The 19,952-nt window shown below is 51.4% G+C and overlaps 10 protein-coding genes across 10 annotated transcripts; 6 read left to right on the forward strand and 4 right to left on the reverse strand.

The window, feature by feature from the left end:
- Positions 1 to 120: 120 nt before the first annotated feature.
- On the reverse strand, positions 121 to 2,326 carry COCCADRAFT_110751 (uncharacterized protein; the record flags this gene model as incomplete). Its single annotated transcript, XM_007719697.1, has 2 exons — positions 121 to 2,140; positions 2,277 to 2,326. 2 exons carry the CDS (start codon positions 2,324 to 2,326, stop codon positions 121 to 123), a joined length of 2,070 nt encoding a protein of 689 aa, XP_007717887.1.
- Positions 2,327 to 3,244: 918 nt separating this feature from the next.
- Positions 3,245 to 4,346, forward strand: COCCADRAFT_9693 (uncharacterized protein; the record flags this gene model as incomplete). The annotated part of the gene is made up of 3 exons (XM_007719698.1): positions 3,245 to 3,588; positions 3,668 to 4,135; positions 4,190 to 4,346. 3 exons carry the CDS (start codon positions 3,245 to 3,247, stop codon positions 4,344 to 4,346), a joined length of 969 nt encoding a protein of 322 aa, XP_007717888.1.
- A 299-nt stretch (positions 4,347 to 4,645) lies between these two features.
- On the reverse strand, positions 4,646 to 6,006 carry COCCADRAFT_9694 (uncharacterized protein; the record flags this gene model as incomplete). Its single annotated transcript, XM_007719699.1, has 4 exons — positions 4,646 to 4,804; positions 4,858 to 5,034; positions 5,094 to 5,278; positions 5,952 to 6,006. 4 exons carry the CDS (start codon positions 6,004 to 6,006, stop codon positions 4,646 to 4,648), a joined length of 576 nt encoding a protein of 191 aa, XP_007717889.1.
- Positions 6,007 to 6,053: 47 nt separating this feature from the next.
- Positions 6,054 to 7,708, forward strand: COCCADRAFT_110755 (uncharacterized protein; the record flags this gene model as incomplete). The annotated part of the gene is made up of 6 exons (XM_007719700.1): positions 6,054 to 6,640; positions 6,693 to 6,768; positions 6,826 to 6,975; positions 7,023 to 7,084; positions 7,136 to 7,568; positions 7,625 to 7,708. 6 exons carry the CDS (start codon positions 6,054 to 6,056, stop codon positions 7,706 to 7,708), a joined length of 1,392 nt encoding a protein of 463 aa, XP_007717890.1.
- Positions 7,709 to 8,998: 1,290 nt separating this feature from the next.
- COCCADRAFT_110754 (uncharacterized protein) lies at positions 8,999 to 9,878 on the reverse strand (the record flags this gene model as incomplete). Its single annotated transcript, XM_007719701.1, has 2 exons — positions 8,999 to 9,632; positions 9,691 to 9,878. 2 exons carry the CDS (start codon positions 9,876 to 9,878, stop codon positions 8,999 to 9,001), a joined length of 822 nt encoding a protein of 273 aa, XP_007717891.1.
- Positions 9,879 to 10,989: 1,111 nt separating this feature from the next.
- On the forward strand, positions 10,990 to 11,630 carry COCCADRAFT_41566 (uncharacterized protein; the record flags this gene model as incomplete). Its single annotated transcript, XM_007719702.1, has 3 exons — positions 10,990 to 11,005; positions 11,240 to 11,441; positions 11,504 to 11,630. 3 exons carry the CDS (start codon positions 10,990 to 10,992, stop codon positions 11,628 to 11,630), a joined length of 345 nt encoding a protein of 114 aa, XP_007717892.1.
- A 932-nt stretch (positions 11,631 to 12,562) lies between these two features.
- Positions 12,563 to 15,783, reverse strand: COCCADRAFT_9697 (uncharacterized protein; the record flags this gene model as incomplete). The annotated part of the gene is made up of 2 exons (XM_007719703.1): positions 12,563 to 13,504; positions 13,552 to 15,783. The coding sequence occupies 2 exons, from the start codon at positions 15,781 to 15,783 to the stop codon at positions 12,563 to 12,565; spliced, it is 3,174 nt and encodes a 1,057-aa protein (XP_007717893.1).
- A 699-nt stretch (positions 15,784 to 16,482) lies between these two features.
- COCCADRAFT_110762 (uncharacterized protein) lies at positions 16,483 to 16,647 on the forward strand (the record flags this gene model as incomplete). The annotated part of the gene is made up of 1 exon (XM_007719704.1): positions 16,483 to 16,647. A coding segment is annotated over one exon (165 nt), but the record flags the coding sequence as incomplete, so codon positions are not given.
- A 58-nt stretch (positions 16,648 to 16,705) lies between these two features.
- COCCADRAFT_9698 (uncharacterized protein) lies at positions 16,706 to 18,645 on the forward strand (the record flags this gene model as incomplete). Its single annotated transcript, XM_007719705.1, has 2 exons — positions 16,706 to 16,889; positions 16,937 to 18,645. 2 exons carry the CDS (start codon positions 16,706 to 16,708, stop codon positions 18,643 to 18,645), a joined length of 1,893 nt encoding a protein of 630 aa, XP_007717895.1.
- A 759-nt stretch (positions 18,646 to 19,404) lies between these two features.
- On the forward strand, positions 19,405 to 19,950 carry COCCADRAFT_110749 (uncharacterized protein; the record flags this gene model as incomplete). Its single annotated transcript, XM_007719706.1, has 1 exon — positions 19,405 to 19,950. A coding segment is annotated over one exon (546 nt), but the record flags the coding sequence as incomplete, so codon positions are not given.
- Positions 19,951 to 19,952: the final 2 nt, after the last annotated feature.

Here is a 19,952-nt window from a genome sequence, read left to right on the forward strand (position 1 = left end):
ATTGAGGTGATCATTATCGTTGAGGTGATAGGCCCGTGCGGAGCACGGGCAATTTCATTGAAATTCTGCTACAGCAGCCGTTGGGCCCGAGTAGTTCTGCCTATATGTCGATTGAAAGATTTATCTCAAAGTGATATAACTGAATTTCGAAGTTTCCGCAGCATCACCATCCATTATGCCATCCACGTAAGCTTCGCTTACCAAGCTAAACCGCCCTTTATCCAGCGGCCGAAGCACAAAAGGAACTTGGCTTCCTTCAATGATCGCAATCGCATCACCCTGCCTTACGTCATCTGAACTCAGCCCAATATGGCCCTTTTTCGTCACAAAAGGAAGCCGTCCCAAGCTTCTTCCCATGATCTCGAATGCCAACGGAAGCTCGTTTGTTACCCTATCTTTAGATTTTGTGTTTATTGTCTGAGTAACTAAGAAGCGTTGTGCCTCAACTCTGAAGCGCCCATTTCCAATAAACCTAACTCCGTCTCGCAGCAGGACGACAGCATCATCGAAGTGGGCATTCCCGGACCGGACAAGTTCCCCTTCACTGTTCCTTGCAACGTCCCCGGTTGCAGTTCGTGCACTTGCGGATAATCGGTCACGAAACCTCTTGTAAAATTTCTTTGTGCAATAACTGAGACGTAAAATCTCAACAAGCCACTCTGAAGGCCATTTCCACGTCTCCAAAAGCGGCACCTCTTTGCTGTCAATCCGGCTGGGGAAACGACCAACTTGATAGATCTTATCGAAAAGAATAGACTTTAGTGATATATACTTTACAATTCCAGCTTCCTTGGATATCTTGATCGAGTTTCTGTTTGTATGAGGGCCTGAGGAGCTGAACTCTGGGTATAGAGTCATATGATCGTTGCGCACATCTTGCAACATATCTGTTACCGATTGAGACCAATCCGGAACCCAAGATGGAAGGTCTGGTGACCTTGAGGCTTGACACATGGAGAGAATGGATATATGGCCCTGCTGTAGTAGCGCTACCATCGTAGTAGTATAGGTTTGTTCGTATGGAATATCATAGTTCGGGACGACGCCGAAACTTTTCAACTCCTCTCGGTCTGCAGCCAGGCCTAGCAAGGCGAAGATCTTGTCTTCTGGTCTTTTTGCTTCGAGGTGATGAGGTCCATGTCGTTTCAGATTTATGCTGCCGACACACGTCGCGCGAAGAAGGGCTACCAATTGGAATGCGTTATCCCGGTGTATCATTGGCATGGTCAGCATGATGGTAGGACGGTGGTGAAATAAAAGCCTCATAATATCTAAGCGATATTTTGTGAACTGAGCTTGCTCTTTCCGGAACGCAGTAGCATTGGCTTTCCATAGTGCCGCATACATGTGTATGAAAGCGTTGCAACGGGTCCTTGACAGTCTTTGGGCTCCGCAAATGAAATGCGTATCCCTGGAAAGAGCAGCTTCTTGTAAGACCCATATCCTCGTCCACCATGGTCTGGTGAAGAAATTTTTCAAGTCGGTAATTGGTAGCACGTTACTCTGACTGCTCCTGCCGCTAATGAAATCGAACAGGCTTTTCATGGCGTTACCGTACCATGGGTTGGCCGATACCACTCGCTGATATCCCCCAGAAACAAATTCGATTTCATGCCATATTTTCGCGCCTAGTTCGGTTCCATCCTCGAAACCACAGGCTTCTGCCTTTGATCCGATGGTTTCGATGCAGCGAATGGCTACGTCACTGCTCTTGTCTGCTGGTCCTAACCATACAAAGACATGATCAGCCCATTCATAAATTTCTCTCATCAAACCCACTTGAAAGCTCTTTTCTTTATTGTTTCCCTGGTTAATACAGATAGCATCGATCCAGAAGTGGAGGGGCTGGTTATGGGACCTTGTATAGCGCTTGAGTCTGGCTAATCTTTTACGATTTTCTCGAAGTTGCCATAGAGCCTCGTGAAGATTTCGTGTCACAGCGATGGTTTTTCCGTTACATAACAGATTCACTGTGTCTTTTGCATCTCCCCATGTGTAAGAGAGTGCGATGTATGGCGGATATTCATTGACCTTATACGTTTTGATACCAAGAGAGATAATTTCGTCGTCATGACCGAATTCAAGGTCGAGCAAACGTATGTGTTGATCGTTTATCCTATCAGAGTATTGGAAATGCGCCCTTGCAGAGACAGTCAGTCTAAATCAAGTGCTATGTAAGTGCTTCATGTGAAAATCGCTTAGTTACTTATAGGGAGGGATGCATGAGGCCTGTGAGGAGTGTTCGTGTGAAAACAGAAATAAATTGGAGCGATTACTCATGCAAATGTTGACCACGTAACGATGGATAAGAGTCCGATGCCTCCATGGTGTTTCTCTCGGCGTACGGGTTTTTGGCGATTGATCCCCAATGTAGAAGACCGGTCTTGTGCTATGTACACTTTTTAATCGAATAGATTAAAGCCATGGGCTGAAAACAAGACGTTGATACTCAAATGCCGTGGACATATAGCGAAGTAATATATGTCAATACTTGGAAACAGCTAGGCAACAATAAGTCCCAAATGTGTGTTGGCAAAGGCGCAGTTAGAGATTGGTGGGGGCGTTGCAGACCGGTGAGCTCTAACTGGAGGAAGGCGCAACTCACAAGGCTGAGGAGCCATCAATTGTACCACATGATGTCGCCTACGATTATGAAGTCGACCATCTTCATCTTGAACCTAGCTTTTGTACGTTCTTTACAAGTATCTAATTACCAGACTCTCGTTAGGCAGGCACAAACTCATCGGTTTCCACTGTGTATGTTCCTCTGCCAAGAGAGATGTCACGTGATGATGCTCAACATACTGGTCCATACCTCGTGAAGAAACAGAGAGAACTTTTCCGTCTCGTTTTACCAGACATCAAAATGTAAAATCAACAAAGATAAACCTGATGTGGTTGCCAGGCATGAAATGAACCTTGGTGTACCAAACTTGACCCAAGCTACAAGCTTACCGCACACGCGTTGACGTCGAAGCTCCACTCGAACCTCGGCCCTGTGTCCTCCCCGCATCGCTCCCACATCCTCCAACTGATCATAGATTAATTCGACGCAGCAACACAAGAACATAGATATCGCAAACCAAGTGCAAAGAAAATTGAAAATAAAAAACATCAATCCCATAAATCTTACAAGCTCTTGTCCTTAAAGAAGCGATAAAAAAGTGTCATCTAATTCCATACGCGCTGCTCCATTGTTTCCACCAACACTCCCAATACGTATACCAACATCGCATCACCCAACATGCCGAGACTATCCAAACAATCTCCCCGCCATAAACCTGACATCCAACTCCCGGCCACATACAACGACCTTCCTTTTACCCAAATCCGCACTCAGCACCATACCAAAGACGCCTCCATCATCATCCTCACGCTCTACCGCCCGCAAAACCACAATGCATTCACCGACACAATGCAAGCGGAGCTGGAATCCGCATACGCCATGTTCGACGCAGACGAGCGCGTAAGATGCATCGTTGTAACAGGCCATGGACGAATCTTTTGTGCGGGCGCAGATCTGGATGATGGGTTTGTGGAAGGGGTGGCTGCGGAGGGAGCGGAAGAGGTGTCGGAGCATAGGGATGGGTATGTTCATTCCTTCTCACACTATTCATCTTGAATTGACTATTGGGGATGCTGGGTTTTGCTAATGCTACGAGAACAGAGGCGGACGCGTTGCGCTTGCTATACATCACTGCCGGAAGCCAAGCATAGCTGCGATCCAGGGTTCCGCAGTTGGCGTAGGTATCACCATGACGCTGCCTATGAACATCCGCATTGTAGCGGCGACAGCGAAGATAGGGTTTGTTTTTGCGCGTCGCGGACTCGTCATGGAAGCTGCTTCTTCGTTCTATCTGCCTAGGTTGATTGGGCACTCACGTGCCATGCAGGCTGTTACCACAGGCAGCACGTATCCAGCTACACACAAGATCTGGGACGGTCTTTTTGCAGAAGTGTGCGAGAAGCCTGAGCAGGTGCTGCCGAGGGCGCTCGAGCTGGCTGAGGACGTGGCTGCGAACACGAGCAGTGTTAGTACGTATCTAATGAAGGAGTTGATGTATAGGGATCGAGGAAGTCCCGAGGGCCAGCATCTATTGGACAGTAGGATCATCTTTGAGTTGTTTGGGTCGCCGTAAGTTTATGCAACATAAAGAATTTGATATCGGCGAGCTAATTGTGAATGCAGGGACAACAATGAAGGTGTCAAGTCTTTCATCGAAAAGCGACCGGCAAATTTCAAGGGAACAATAAATAAGGTGAAGGTGACAGGGTACCCGTGGTGGGTACCTGTGGATACATTAGGGAGGCCAAAAGTGGCGCCGACGGGAGGACCAAAGATCTAATTGCATGTCAGAGGATAAAGCAAAGGCACATGCAATACCACATGTTGACTCGCAATTTCATGAGTTCATTGTCTATCGTCCAGCTCGTACCATACCCTCATCTGGTAGTCTGAGACTTGCCCTATTTGCGGAACCCTGGCCAGCACCCTGTGTAGCATCACGCGTCTCGATGACTCGAACGGAGGTATCAGGGATTTTCATTCGTTCCTAGTGTACTTCTTTTCGTGAAGCATGCATAACCGAGGGAAACCCATAACAATCCTTCCCATCCAGACCGCACTCCGTAATAAGAAACACGCTTAGAAGAAAGTGGATGGGCGGTGGGCAGCGAAGACCTTCTTGCCCGCCTTCTTGTTGATGCGGTGGGGCAGCGGGAACTTGAGGTTCTTGGTGAGGAGCTGCTTGATGTATGGTCGGCGGAGGTCATCGGCCTTCTCAACCTCAACAACCTTGAGGATCTAAGCAAAGTGTGAGCTTGACGTTGCAGATTACGGATCAAGGATAATCATACCTGAACGGACCTGAAGCGCGTTCGGTGACGGGCAGCCATGTCCTGGTAGAGAGCCTCGACGGCGGCGACACGGGACATCTCACGGTACTCCTTGTACATGTTGTGGGTGCCGGAGCGCGAGTCGTACTTGATCCAGATACCGAAGTTCTTGACCTTCTGGGGCTTCTTCTCGTGGATCTGGACGCGGGTTAGCCTCAGTGCTCCGGGCTGTGTGTTTGTTTGTGACTGCGGCGTACCTGGTTTACGGAGACGATCTCACCGTTGGCCTTCTTGATCTTGCGGAGCTTGCCAAGGAAGTACCAGAACCGTGACTTGGCGACGACCTCGTTGGGCGCAAAAATGCGCATACGGTAGATCTTTGGCGCAGGGTTGGCCTCGGAAGGCAGATGGCGCCCGATGATCTGGTATTCCTGGAAGCGAGCTGATGCATCGTCAGTACTGCTCCAAAAGAAAAAGTTTCGTAGTCTCTGTTCCAGCAATTGCAGCAGTCATACGCAGTGTAGGTCGATCGTGCTAAGGCGATTGGGATGCGGTCGGGGGAATCCAAATAGGCGCGTGCAGGTTCTCAATTTTCATCCAAGGCCATCATCACGGTTGCTTGACGCCCTCAATCCACCAAGCAAACACGAGGAAGCCTATGCAAACTCTCTTCACATCCTTCTATTCGTTCGTCATGTTCGATGTGCTGTCACAGGCTTTTCGGTGCGTGTCGCGGGTTTGTGCGAAAACTCCATCGGCTGCAATTACTGGGCGAGACGGTGATGCGCAGGAAATCGAAAGAGAGTGCTTACCCATCTGTGATGTATTAGCAAGCAGAATGCGTGAGAGAAGGCAATATGGACTGACCGTAATTGTGCTGTGGTTAGTACCTTGGGTTGAGAAGTTCAGGTCGTCTATCGCGAATTGTGGCCGGCCTGTCGAATTCGAGGTCGCTTGTGGGCGCTAGCCGAGAAGAGGAGCCACCACGACTTGGCGGCCAGGTGCGAGCTGCATCGGCGAACCCACCGCCCAAACACCGACACTACTAGCATCCACAATCGTCAGAACATCAAACAGCTCAGCTTCTGGCACGGGCACAACACGACATGTCTAACGGTTGAGAACACCACCGGAGGCCGCCAATACTGCTGAGACTCTCCGAAATACCATCTCTACCTGCAGTAGTCCCAGCTGTAGCCTCAGTTCCAGCCCCAACCATGCAAGCCGCACTCGAACCTTTCCATGAGGCATATGCCACAGGGTTGGCGCAACCCGTCGCAGACTTTCTCAGCCCAGTTGCGCCTGCGCATGATCCTGGGCGGCTGTATGAATTCTACCGCGCATCCAACGGAGATAAGATTGAGGGCGATGTTCGCTATGCGCTCAAACACAACAAGAGCGCGCGCATGACCAACAAAGAGAGCGGTGCTTGGGTTGATATCATTGCTGCTTATTGGCGCGCTGTGAGGGAGATTATAAGGGCGGACGAGGCTGCAAATCAGGACAAGCTCAACGAGCGCCAATTCGTGGCAGTGTATGATGCTTGGAAAGAGTTGACCAGCTATTTTATCAAGCACATATCGGCTGGGCTACTGCCAGCGTGGGCCATCTTTACGCTGTATTTCACTGCGAATCATCTTAGGAAGATAGCTATCAGAGCAGACGAACAGTTGGCCAAGTCGAGATCAGCAACTTCCAGCACGGAGTTTTCAGACGACATCGTGAGCACTGCCCCTCAGAACCCAAAGCTTGAAGAGGCTGCTCGAGTATTCAACAGGATCTTTGCGCTATGCCTTGGTGACAGGTGTGCCATATCTCTATTGCTGTGTTTGAGTAGTTGTCTTACAATGCGCCAGAAACCCAGACATGTCCGAGTCCCGTAAATGGGGTGTGTACTGCATAGCCAATCTCCAGTTCAAGACATACTTCAAGGTAAGAACTCTTCGATGACTGGTTCCTAGTAGCCGCTGATTGAAAAAAAAATCATAGTTGAAAGCCATCAGTCTCTCCAAGAACGTAGTGCGATCGATCGAAGCGCAGTCCGACCTACCTACATTCGAGTTATACCCACGCGCCCATAGGGTGACATACAAGTACTATGTTGGAGTGCTCTCATTCCTGCAGGAGGACTATGCCAAGGTATGCCCAAAAGCCAATACAATGGGGGTCCCTCTAACATCTGGTAGGCAGAGAGTAGCTTGCAGCAAGCATGGGAGTCCTGCCATTCGCGGTCGCAACACAACAAATCGTAAGTGTGATAATCAATAAGAGGGTGCATGCCAAAATCTGACTGCTTTAGCCTGATCCTCACGTACTTGATTCCTTGTCGTCTCATCACCCAGCACAAGATTCCGACGACGAGCCTTCTCGCAGAAGCCCCACATCTACAGCGCACCTTCGGGCCTCTCGTATCGTGTATAAAACGCGGAGATCTTACGGGCTTCGACAGGGCTCTTGCGGAGGGCGAGCCTGAGTTTGTCAAGCAGCGCATATTTCTTACCCTAGAACGAAGTCGCGATATCGCCTTGCGCAATCTTCTCCGAAAAGTATATCTTGCCGCCGGCTTTGACGATCTCAAGGAAGGACAAACGGAGAAGGATAGGATACGCAAGTCGCGCATACCACTAGCGCATTTCGCAGCCGCACTCCGAATGGGGACTGCAGGCGAAGGCAGCGGCCAAGTCGTGGAGGACGACGAGGTGGAGTGCTTATTGGCGAACCAAATCTACAAGGTATGAACCAACGCAGCGGGTGTACCGATCAAAAGTTGGGCTGACAGGTTTCTTAGGGTCTGATGAAGGGCTATATCTCGCGCGACCATGGAATAGTAGTCATGAACAAGAAGGGAGCATTCCCCGGGACAGGGGTCTGATGCCTAGACTCTATAGTCTGCTGCCTTGTGTAAGTACAGTCACCACACCACCTCAACATGATTCTTGGCTTTTGCGGGAATATGACTCTGGCATATCATGAACACTGTGCATGTGCACAAGGGCATTGCGTCTTGGGTTCGTTGCACAGATGAATGGTACATTCATAGAACTTTGGCAAGACTGAGAATAGAGAAATTCAAACAACATACCCAGGTCATGGTACTAGCTACATCGCTCTTAATCATTACTATCCCTTGCATAACTATGAACTGTGAGACGCACGGGCCATATATAGTGAGCGAATAGTAGCATCTCCACTCTGTCCTCATTCCATCCCTCAAGCAAACATCCCTACTCGGCGCTCATGAGCTGAGATTACATTTTTCCGAGCCACTTCTCGTCCCCTTTGTTGTCCCGCTCCACCTTTTCTTTTCCTTGTCTACGTCGGCTGTGTACAGTCTGCGTCCAGTCTCATCTTCGCAACCGTTCTGCTACAAACGCGTACTTGTTACGGTGACTTTTCACCAATAAAGCAATTAGAACAACGAGACCTTGACAGGCATGAAACACTTCACATATCGTACAAAGACGGTCAGATGTAGTAGCAATTGCGATTGTAATCGGCAAACCGCATCAATTTCTCATGATACCAAATAACCATCATTGGAATAAACATGGCGAATATCTCTAACTCTGAAGAGACCAGGCCAGCGTGATACAATCTGGTAACAGGTCCCTCACATGAAAGCAGTACAGCTCAATAGAAAGAAGGAAAAACAAGTGTCAATAAAAAGATATTACCTGATCGTAACGAAGAAAACAATCTTTCGAAAAAAAAGCTTAACACATATGCCTCGGTGCATCAAGCACTCTTCCGCAATTTCTTTAGTTTGTCTGCGCTTTGATCCCCATTCTAGCAGCCGCAGAAGCGCACAAACGCCAAAAAGTGAGTAAGTAAGAAGAAAGAACGTGGGAATATAATAGTACAACGGTGGGAATACAAATGAAATAGCGAAACGAGATGAAAGATGGAAGGAAGTAATGAAGGAAGGAAGAAAATCCAAGAAACGCCTTGCATAAACAAAGAAGAGTAGGAAATAATGATAGAGAAGGACCGATACTGGGGGAATACGTAGCTGAGGGATGATCGGGGGAGGAAAGGTAATATGTACAAGAAGAGTAAGAAAGAAGGGAGATGAAAAAAAGGGTCAGTGAGTCGTTGCACCATGGGCAGTCATGCGAAGCCGACCAAAAACGATCGACTGCGCAAAGGGCAGTTTGTGACAGCGCTAGTACGCCGGTTTGCCAGACAAATCATCCATATGATTGACCATGGCGACGAAGAGATCGAAGAAGAGCTTGCCACCATTCTCCATCTCATTCTGCATGGTGCCACTGCGCTTGAACGTGTGGCGTGCACGGATAATGAGCGCGAGGTAATGCGCACGCAGCTTGGAATCGTTATCAGGCGTATTCGCATACGCGTACCGTGCCGACGTGAGGATGGTCGAGCACTGGATCCCAGACTGCAACCCTTGCTTCTTCAGCGCTAGCTTCTTCAGTTCCTGAAGCCCGTACTTGTCCGCCTGGCAATAAATAATGGTGTCTTTCAAGATGGGGCCGACGGAGGACTGGATGACGGCTTCATTTGCGTTGTTGGCGCCGGCGCCGCCGTCTTCGAGGTTCCAGCTGTTGCGCTTCTTGTCGTACTCGGCGCGCGGGTAGTAGTCGCCTTTGTAGAGATACTCGAGGATGGAGGAGAAGACTTCGGGTTCTTCGTCGGGGAGGTCGATGCGCTTGTTTGTTGTGGTTTGGAAGAATTGGCCGGAGCAGAGGGATTGGAACCAAGGGGAGTGGGAGAGGACGTCTTCGTGGGCGGCGAAGAGGCGTTGTTCGCGGCCGACGGATATGGTGACGATTGCACTGGGGAAGTGTTGTTAGTAAGGCTGTCGCAGAAAGGATATTGAAAGGGTAAACTCACCTCCCGAGAGATGGAGATGTCGGACTGGGTTGCGCTGAGGATGCCTGTGCTTGCTGTGCTAATTTCTCTACTCTTCTGGGTGAGTCCTTGAAGGAAGGGTTCTTCTTGGACGACTTTGACTTGCTTGCTCGATGTTTCGAGAAGCTACCTTCCTGGTATCGTGTGCGGTTTGATGATGATGAGAACATATTTTACAGATGGTACTGAAGACGAGGCTTTTGATGAGTAGGTGTCGTAGATACTTATAGGTACAGTTAGTAGGCAGCAGATGTAGGAATCTGGACTGGCAGGCCAATGGAAGATGCAGTTCCTCAGGCAGACGATTAGCTGGGCACAACAGGCGATGCAGGCCAAGTAGCGAGCGACTGCAGCCATGTATATATACTTGACTGCTCACAGGAGGCCACTATCGGGCCCTCTGCCGGGGTGAGGTTGAGGTGCGACGCGGATTGGACGCGTCAACTAGTATGACTAACGCGTCGGTCTCGCGGTATCACATGCAGCGCCTTTCCTTTTCGGGGTGTTAAGAGTCAGCCCTCAGCAGACGGCAAAGCCTTGGACCGGGGCCAGTTAGGACTTGGCCAAGGTTGTGAAACAAAGGCGGGACAAAGAGCTGATTGCGCTAGGCTGGCGCTGCCCATGCTTCTGCTGCAATGAGCAACTCGAGCTGTAAGAGAGACATCGCTTAGAGCTCGAGGATGCTTACTCCTACACCCACTTGCGACATATCCTTTCATTCTTTTTCATCCTTTTCTTCCTGCAGTCGCCAATGGGCATCCACACGGAGCGGTCGAGTCGGCGAGTCCCTTGTCGCGTCCCTCGCCGAAGCCAGCACCCTTTCATGGCACAGCTCGCGCTATGGCCAGGCTACCCAGGAAACTTTGCGAAAAGCAAACGCAGCCGATGCCGCGCAGTAGCCACCGTCGGTTCATCGCTCCCACCTACGCATACATACCCAGCAAGGAGGCGTGGCTGCTCGTCCTATGCCTAATCCACATGCGGTCCTCCGTTCCCCCTGGGAGGCAAAAGTCGCGTCGGCCTCACCTAACAAGCATGGAACAAGGCACTGATCCGGTTCCGCGCAACGGTGCAATTCGCCGCCAGATAAGCCAATGCTAATAGTCATCAAATGATGCCTAATGTCGCGGCAATATGCCTCGCTGATCGTTGAGCCTTGGAAGAGAGGGGTCGACTTGGGGCGAGAGGGGGAGCGCGCCCTACCCTCGCTTTCACGCGCCAGCCCGCCCCTCAACGCGACCGTGACACAAAATCACGTTACCACTTACACCTCCTTCCGGTATGGCCTCGGACGCCAGTCTGCAACCCAACCGTTTCGCACCCTTACATAGCTGTGCTCTACTTGGAGGACTGCGCCCGTCTCATGGTCGGCGGCCATGATACCTATCTTGACGCCTTTCCGGATCAGCCCTGGTTTGCTGGGTGATGCCATGGTTCTGTCAACAACATTGAGTCAACATCGGTTTCCACTGCAACCGCATACTACATCTCAAGTACTAGTGGACGCTTCGCTGTAAATCTGCATTCATAGATGTACAGAGCAACCTAAATAACGGATCCTCGCGACCTTTTCTCGCCACAGATTTCACACACAGCCTCTGTTGGCATCGGGCTCTCCCTGTGCATTCATCCTTTCTTTGTCCACACATCCTAGCCTATCTTGGGCGGTGCCTGTCTATGGCTTTCCTGGCTCATCCTATTGGCTCGTCCCTACACCCTCTTCGTTGTGAAAAGTATCTAGCGCCACCTACTCGAACTCTGGTAATGGGCTTGCCGAAAGATCCGTTTTGCTCAGCATTAGATCAACGCCGTACCATATATCTATGCTCCCAATCTGCAAAGGGTGTAGAAACATGTCGCATAGTATCAGAGGCTTGGATCCTGGCTGCTGTTTAGGTGGTGTAAGAATGACCTACAGCTGAGACAATTGCTGCCCTATGCAGGCAGACGGCTTGGACTGATGGTCCTTTACGCCGAGATTCCTTGCCGGGAAGTTGGGCTGTGCAGCCTCCAGCAGCCAGTGCGGCACTGCAATGTCACTATTTCTCCGCTGAAAAAAGAACTGGACGTTTTCTTGACAAGCTGTTCTCTCTCCCTTCAATACTGTACTCGCTTTTCACAGGATGATTTGCGAATAGCTTGATACAACATCTATGGCTTTTTGACACCTTCCACTAGGCACCCTTTGACTATATGCGAGTTTCGTCGCTCGCCCTCCCGGCGCACACTTCTTACAAACAGCCTGTCTTATTCTATGCGAGACGAAAGTCGAACATCTTGCCGCTCCCCATGTCATTTGGGTTCTTGGCATCCCTGCACTCTAACAGCCTCGAAGAAGGTTTTTTTATGGTACAACTAACAGACTTGACAGCTCAGATTGTATGGAGTCTGATGAATCACAGTCTCCTAGGTCTAGATCTAAATTACAACCGGCATCTTGTTCGATTGGCATGCACCGGTCATCGTCAAATAACAGGTACACTGCTGCCATGCCAAAAAAAAAGAGTGACAATGTTCCATTTCTTCACACTCCACTGACCTATACGAACCCATACCAGTAACGATTTCACCAAGGCACGAACAAACATCCTCACACTTCAAAACACAAAAAAGGACAAGACATCAAATGCTCTTTCAAACGCTAATTTCATTACTTTAATTTCCAATACCCTCCCCAACAAGTGCATGACAAGCGCTTTCCTACTCCCAAGTTTCCTTATGCAAGTTACTGAAAAACAACCAAGGCGCATCTTTCGTTCTGAACGGGCAGTAAATATAAAACTACTCGTACAGTCGTGGTATCAAATCCTCCTTACCCCCCAAACGCTAGCTTCGTCGGCATGAAATAATGTTTTCAAGCAGTGACTTCGCCTTCGGCAAATGCTCTTCCAATTTCTCGTGCTACACCGACTCGCAACACAGCGATGATATCGTCGCTCTTTGCGCCTTGGGGAAAGCCTTTGCGCCAATCCCAGCCGCGCTTGCTGTCATCGACGTGACCGCCCTTGACCAGTACCGTGGAGCCTTCAGCGCTCTGGCCGTCTGTGGAGCCAAAGTCTGCGGATCCGATGATCGAGTACTGGCTCGAAGCCGTGGTCACGTTAGAAGTCGACTTGGTGAGGAAATTGTGTGGGTTCGGTATTTGTGGTGAAGAGTTGGCGTCGTGTGCGGATAGCAAGGTAGTGTTTAGCACTTCCTCACACTGCGCTCGGATCATACTGGGCGCAGTATCCAAGTCCTCGACAGCGGCGAGAAGGTCGTAGAGATGGCGAAGAGTCAGAGTGCGTTTGGGTTGGTTTACGAAGATGAGGGCTTCGCCTAGAAGTGGTAGCAAAACGTCGACGGGGACTACGGTCTCAATCTCTGGATCGTACAGTCCTCCCCGGATGCTCGACGCTGCACTGGCGATGATGACCATGAGTGAATTGGCAGCAGCACGTTTCCGAGCCATGGGTCGGTGTGCTGGTTTCTGACCATTCTTCAAAAGCACCTCTTCATCTCGCAGGTCGTAGTACTTGCGGATGGTCGCGTAACCACTAAGGTGATTGGAGAGCAATGATGCAGCTTCAGAGTCTGTATTGGCGAGCTTAGTCAGAGCTTGTTTAGGAGAGGTGATTAGCGAGCTGAGAGATTCGTCCAGTTCGTCCAGAGGCGGGTACGCCATTGATTTGACCAGGCAGTGGGCAACGAGCACACGAAGGACTTCTTGAATTCTCGATGCATCGTGAGCACGGGCATAGTAGAGGAGAGTGTCGCCGTAGCTCTCGGTATTGGTGCGGAGATGGTCGGCGTATTTCTATCATGGTCAGCATCAACAAGTGAGGGTCCAAAGTGGTGACGTACCTGAGCAATGGTGACTGCATGTTGCGAAAGACCCAGGTTATGACACAGTTGAGTGATCTTATCGACTCGACTCGACGACTCAAGAGGTAGCTCATTGAGTATCCGCTCGATACGCTCATTCGCCGCTATAGTATCATCCAGTCTTCCTAGGACCTGCACAGCCAGCTCCCATCCCTCTTTCAACTCTTGGCCTTCTTTGCCTGTAATCTGTCCCTTGGATGCCAACAGGTCCGAGTATGTAACAAGCAAGTCATCCTTTGTCACACCCTTTGGCTGCTGTTGCTCGGTATAGCTCAGAACCATCAGGTCGTCCTGATCGAATTGATCCAACAAGCCCTTTGCGCCCTTGAACCACTCTCCCGCGCTGGCAATCTCAGCCACTGCGGAAGCGATCGTGAGAGACCAGCCCTGAAGAATCTGGAGCGCACCTTCTGCGTTGTCGTCTAGTACGCATGCTAGACCCACCTCGAAACGGTCTACAGAGTTTATGCTGAAATCCTCGTCGCTGTTTTGTATGACCGCCGCAAGCGCAGCAGAGAGGCGCTGAGTGTAAGCTTTGACCGGCGTCACGTCAACAGGGCGAACCCGTTGTGACCGCATCAGGGAACGACGGCTAGCTGCCAGACTGCCTAGCCCGAGCTCCTCTTCCTCTCCGTTCCACCAGATGGTCAGACCAACGGTCGCTTCAATCCAATCGGCCGACAAGGTAAGAATCTCCTCCTCGTTACCAAGCAAGAGCTGATACATCCTTTCCAGGTTCTCATAGACAGACCACGGTACTTTGCTTTCTGCTTTCCGGCTCGCTACGCTGAGTTGGAAGCTTGCTTGACTCTGCGAAATGCCAAAGTGGGCCGCTTGGAAGGGCTGTGATATAGAGTGACGGCTCGCGCTTTCGCCTTCGGCAAAGTCTTCTAAGCCAACAGAGGTTTGCTGAACGCGCTGACGGAAAATAGTCCAATCATGCCCTTTAATGTCCCAATCTTCTGATGCGATAGCAGGACACTCACGCAAAAGGTCGATTGCTTGGCGGAGTGCGTGGTTTGCATATTGTAGATGCGTTCCGGTGTATCCAGCGCGTCCCAGTCCGTCATGGTCGGCTGTTTCGGCATGTTCAAGCTGCGCGCCCTGGAGTAGCTGTAAAGTTTGTGCGAATTTTCCTCGGGCGATGGTAACATGCACAACCTCCCAGAAAGAAGAATGTCTGGAATATCCACCAGTCTGTTTCAAAACCTCAGTCACCTCAGAGCCGCCATCGAATGTGCTATTCAGCCAGTCGAGCAAAGCTTTCGGGATTGGCGTGTATTGTTTCGATTCAGATCGCGCTGGTACCAAGGACAAGGCAGAGGTTCGCTGGTCTAGTCCAACTTGGGGAGGGTGGTGTAGAGTGAGCAAAAGAGCTGCCAGTTGTGTGGTCTGCGAAAGCTCCATTACATTTTCTGGTCGGCTTGAGGATGTGTTGTTTCGGGAGGTCGACTTGGACGCGGCTCGCCATGTTGCTATCAACTCGTGAGCGACAGAGCCAACCACCTCGGTCCTCTTCTCTGGCGAGTCCGATTGCAGCGATTCATACACCTTCTCGACCAACAACTCCGTGTCGAGTATCAGATGGTCAGGTTCGCGAAGACGCGATCGACCAGCGTCCGAGGTAAGGCCCTTTGCAAGCGCAAGAAGGTCAAACTGAGTTTGCTTTGCGCCTGGCCGAACCAAGGTAGGGCCTGGCTCTACGTCGTTTGCGCTCGTCCTTGACACTGTCGACTGGGCGAACCTGCTCTGTGTCTTGTTGCGCCGTTGTGGCGAGTAGTGTTCTTCTTCATCTTCAGAACCCTCTTCGTCGTCCATTTCGTCGTCGTACTCTTCTTCGTCCTCGTCGGTGTATTCATCCTCGTCGTTTGTGCTCTGAGCATGTCTGTTTTGCGCGCCATTGACTGGGCGAAACTGGCTCGAGTTGGTGGGACGTCCTCGCTGGACATGAGGTCGGCCTACAGTCGAAGTGCCCATTGAGCCCGATCCAACGCCCTCAAGCAGATCATGCTTGGGCGGTGAGCTTCCAAACAATGAAGTAGCGCCGAAATCGTAGTGGTTGGGGTTAAAGGCTGGCCGCGACGATCCAAACAAGCCGTTGTTCATGCCGGGCGGATGGCCAGCAGGCGTTGTCGATGGGGGAGGCTCGGGGTAGCTATCGTAGTCGCGGCCGGGCGTGGAAGGTGGAGTGGGAGATGGGACACGAAACATTGCAGTTGCTGGTGTGCTGCTCTGCGGCCCCAGGCGTCGGACAGGCTAGTAGGGCAGTGGACCGACTTAGTAGTCTGCAAGCAACAATGCGACTAGCACTTTGGGCGCGGTAATTTCAGTATCACGGAATTTGCAGCATATGCGCGCCAGCGGGCCGCAACGAGTGAAGTGGAGATATACGTTCGTCCCTTGTTCAGCCCGTGGTCGCGGTCGCAAAACATAAACTTTGGTGAGCTTCGGAGCGACGCGCCTGATCCGGCCCGGTCTTGGCGCGTTGCCAGCTCGGAGGCCGGCGGCACTGTTTCTCCGCGACAGGCAGCAGAGCCAGCGTCAGACGACGACGACGGGAGCAGAAGGCAGGCCGACCATCCATGGGCCACGTGCAACTGATTCACGCCGCATGTGTGCCCAAACCCTATTGGGACGGGCCTCTACCTCATCGTGTTTTTCTGCTTGTTCCTGGCTCCGCTCTAACGAGTGGCTAGTACTCACGACCCAGCCTCCTCAACGAATCAGGCGACGTGCATGTCCCCTCCTAGTGGTGGGCAGCAGCCGTCTTGGAATCGCCTCGACGACCCGCTGCATCTGGTAAATCAATATCTGATGACGGCACCTAAGAATTCGTCCGAGTCGTAAGATACAGGGGTTAGTCACCTGCGAGCGACTGTCCAGGCCATTATTAAACATAACTACCCGATCCTACAGCAGCGCCACCACCTGCATCGGCTGACGTACCGCGCAACTGAAAAACGGTCGTCGCCTGCTGCTCAACCACGTATTCCCGACGCTTCCGACTCTTGCCCTCCTTCTTTGCTTTTCCCTTGGACCATCCATCACGCTTCCATGCTCTGCATCCATGTGTAGTTACACTCAAATCCACCTCTAGCACCCAGTCAGCCTGTGACGTAGTCAGCCCGCCAACATGGCCCTGTGGTCCAAGACGAAAACCCAGTCCAAAGCCGGCTTCGACAAGGTCTATAACTGGGTCGACAAACTCGGTGCCCCCGTCAACCGCCTATCCAACAGAGTCGGCGCCGAAGCATTCTGGCCCACGACGCTCGACATTGAGTCTGACAAGGCTGCGCGCATTCTCAAGAGTTTCTGCAGTATGTCACCGCTACATGTCCACCCGCATTCACTGACCCTGTCACAGAGGATGGCTTCTACGAGGAAGAAGACCAACCCGCCACCGCCAATGTGCCCCAAGGGAAGCAGAAAGTGCTCAAGAAGATCCCGTCCAAGGTCATACAAAATGCGAAAGGTCTTTGCATCTTCACAACCATGCGGACAGGCTTTTGGGTCTCTGGATCCGGTGGAGCCGGTATACTTGTTGCGCGAAAAGAGGACGGCACATGGTCACCGCCCTCTGGCATCATGATGCATACAGTCGGCGTGGGCTTTCTCTTAGGCGTGGACATCTACGACTGTGTCATTGTCATCAATTCAGACAAGGCACTGGAGGCTTTTCAGTCAGTGAGATGCACCCTGGGCGGGGAAATCAGCGCGGTCGCAGGTCCAGCTGGTGTTGGGGCCATGCTGGATACCGAGATTCACAAACGGCAGTCCCCCCTCTTCACCTACATCAAGTCACGAGGATTCTATGCCGGCCTTCAATTAGACGGAACCATTGTCATCGAACGCACTGATGAGAATGAGCGTTTTTATGGCGAGCGCATAGGGGTGAAGGACATATTGGCTGGAAAAGTGCAGCACGTACCTCAAGAGACAAGAAGACTCCTGGAAACACTCAAATCAGCCCAAGGCGATACCGATGTCGATGAGTCTTTGATTCCAGACGAAGCTTCGCCGGGTGACTTTGAGATCACAAGCCCCGAAGAGAAGACTTTTGGCATCCCGGACGCTGTTGATCCCGATCCATTTGGTGTGCTTGCGCTACAAGAGGCCGGTCTGGAGATCAGGGAAGCAGGAACACACAGCCGACCATCAAGCGAGCAATTCGAATTCAAGCCCAGCCCGACGAGTCCTATTTACAACACCTTTAGAAACTCCACATATCGTAGGAGTATGGACCGGTCGAGCATTGCCGGGAGCCGACCATCGAGCTGGCGAATGAGTAACATCAGCAGCGTATTTGAGCCTCGGGCACCAACGGTTGATATGAGCACGCAGACCGACGATCTGCCACCACCTCCTCCGACCATCAAGAAACCGGCCCCGAAACTACCACCACGAACAAGCGTCGCACCTACGCCTGCTACTCCCACGATAGAGATACCCGAGACAACGATCGAACACCCTACCCCGCCACGACCAACGAGTGCCGAAAAGAAGCCCGAAGAGGCTACTCCTACAGCTCCTGAACCGCAACCTCAAGCACAGCCTCAATCAAGCAAGGCTATTGATGACAAATCGAACGGCTCTCTCCGGAAGGAGGCATCACATGATAATGCGGATCTTAACAAAGATGACGAGGACGAGGATGATGATGATGATGAGTTCGAAGAGGAGCCAATTGTTCATGAGATCCATCAGGCAGCAGCCCCGCAGGCAATTCGTGCACGCGTCGTCCAAGTGGCGAAGCCCGTTGCCCCGGCCCTGCCTGCCAGGAATCCCTTCCGCAACCGTATGTCGACCAACTCAGATGGATCACTGAACACAACATCAGCCATGCCTTCTCCGACTATCCCAAAGCATAGCCCGGATTCAACTCCTTCCCTCATGCGTGGAGACTCGACTTCATCTTTGTCTTCTGTAGAGGACAGCAGACTCGAACAGATTGGCAACCGACTCAAGCCCAAATACTCTCACGAGCCATCGCCAGTACACAACAAGACAGACAATGAGGCTCTCCATTCGCCCCCAGAATCTCCTATCAAGAGCATTCCGGGTGGTTTCAACTAAGGCAGTCACGTTTCTATGGTTACAAAACTTCGTCATGATGTTTACATGCCGCTCTTTGGTTTTTCTATTCTCGGCTGCATAGCGGCATTGTTACCTATACCCGAATTACATTACTGTAGAAGCTTGGCCTAACGTTGTCTATTGCATGCTCCTGCACCTGTTATCTCAGCTCGACAGTTACGCATTTGACGACTGTTCCCTGCTTATGCAGTTAGAGTGGATCAAGGTACCAATTTGGAACCTGGGCTCGCTCTTCATGCTGAGGGTATCATTACTTCTGTCTTTTACGCCTAACGACTTTATTGATATCCACATTTTTGCTCCACGGTTCGCTCGCATAGAGCGTTTCGCTATAAAATCTATAATTATTAGTCTAGCACAGAAATACATTATGGTTGATCTTCTCAGCAATTGGTATTTTGATTATTAAGATGATTCGTCATGGTATTCACACAAATGCTGTTACCTACGAAGCTAGTAGTTGGCCTCGTGGCGCTGGTGACGGAGCTAGAGATGGCGCCCGTGCCAACCCTGCCAAAATTTCGTGACCGCAGAAGGTCCACCAGCAACGAACTCTACCACTTCAAGCGCATACATGTGAACACTTCCACCACGCAATCGCGGACTCCCTTGCGCATACCCCACTCAGCGCCTGAATCAGAATCGCCTGCGCTTAAGCCAAAAAAATACTCAATTCTCAACAACACCTCCAGTTGATCCCTTCACCTCCCAGCGCAAACCCATCACCCACTACCCACTATGTCGCCGCAACCCACCAAAACCGCCAAACCGCCCCCGAAAACCGTCGCAGATTTCACCGTCCTCCCCCTCACCCTCCCCCCGCTCCCAGGCCTCCCCGACCAATGCTCTGTCGCAAAACACTACATATACATCAAACCGCACACGCCCTCCGTCCCAACCGCCTCCTCAGACCGCAGCCTCTTCATCGCCAACCTCCCGCCCGACGCCTCCGAAACCTCACTCCGCACGCTCTTCTCCTCGCAACTCGGCGGCTCAATGATCGAGCGCGTAGACTTTGACGCCTCTGTGCCTGCGGAGCCGTTGCACAAGCGGTGGAAGAGCGAGGCGGGCGGCACGGCTGCTGTGCAGGGAAAGAAGAGGAAAAGGGGGGTGGATGATAAAGAGATTGTAGCGGAGGGTGTGGTGGAGGATGCCGAGAGTGCGTTACCCCCGCTTTGGAGCAGTGGGATACGCAGGAGTGGGAGTGCGGGGGTTGTGGTGTTTGTGGATGGGAAGAGTGCGAGGGGGGCGGTGAGGGGGGTGCAGAGGGTGGTTAAGGAGGGGGT

Source organism: Bipolaris zeicola (genome assembly GCF_000523435.1).
Source record: "Bipolaris zeicola 26-R-13 unplaced genomic scaffold scaffold_338, whole genome shotgun sequence".
In the NCBI taxonomy this organism is placed as follows: domain Eukaryota; kingdom Fungi; phylum Ascomycota; class Dothideomycetes; order Pleosporales; family Pleosporaceae; genus Bipolaris; species Bipolaris zeicola.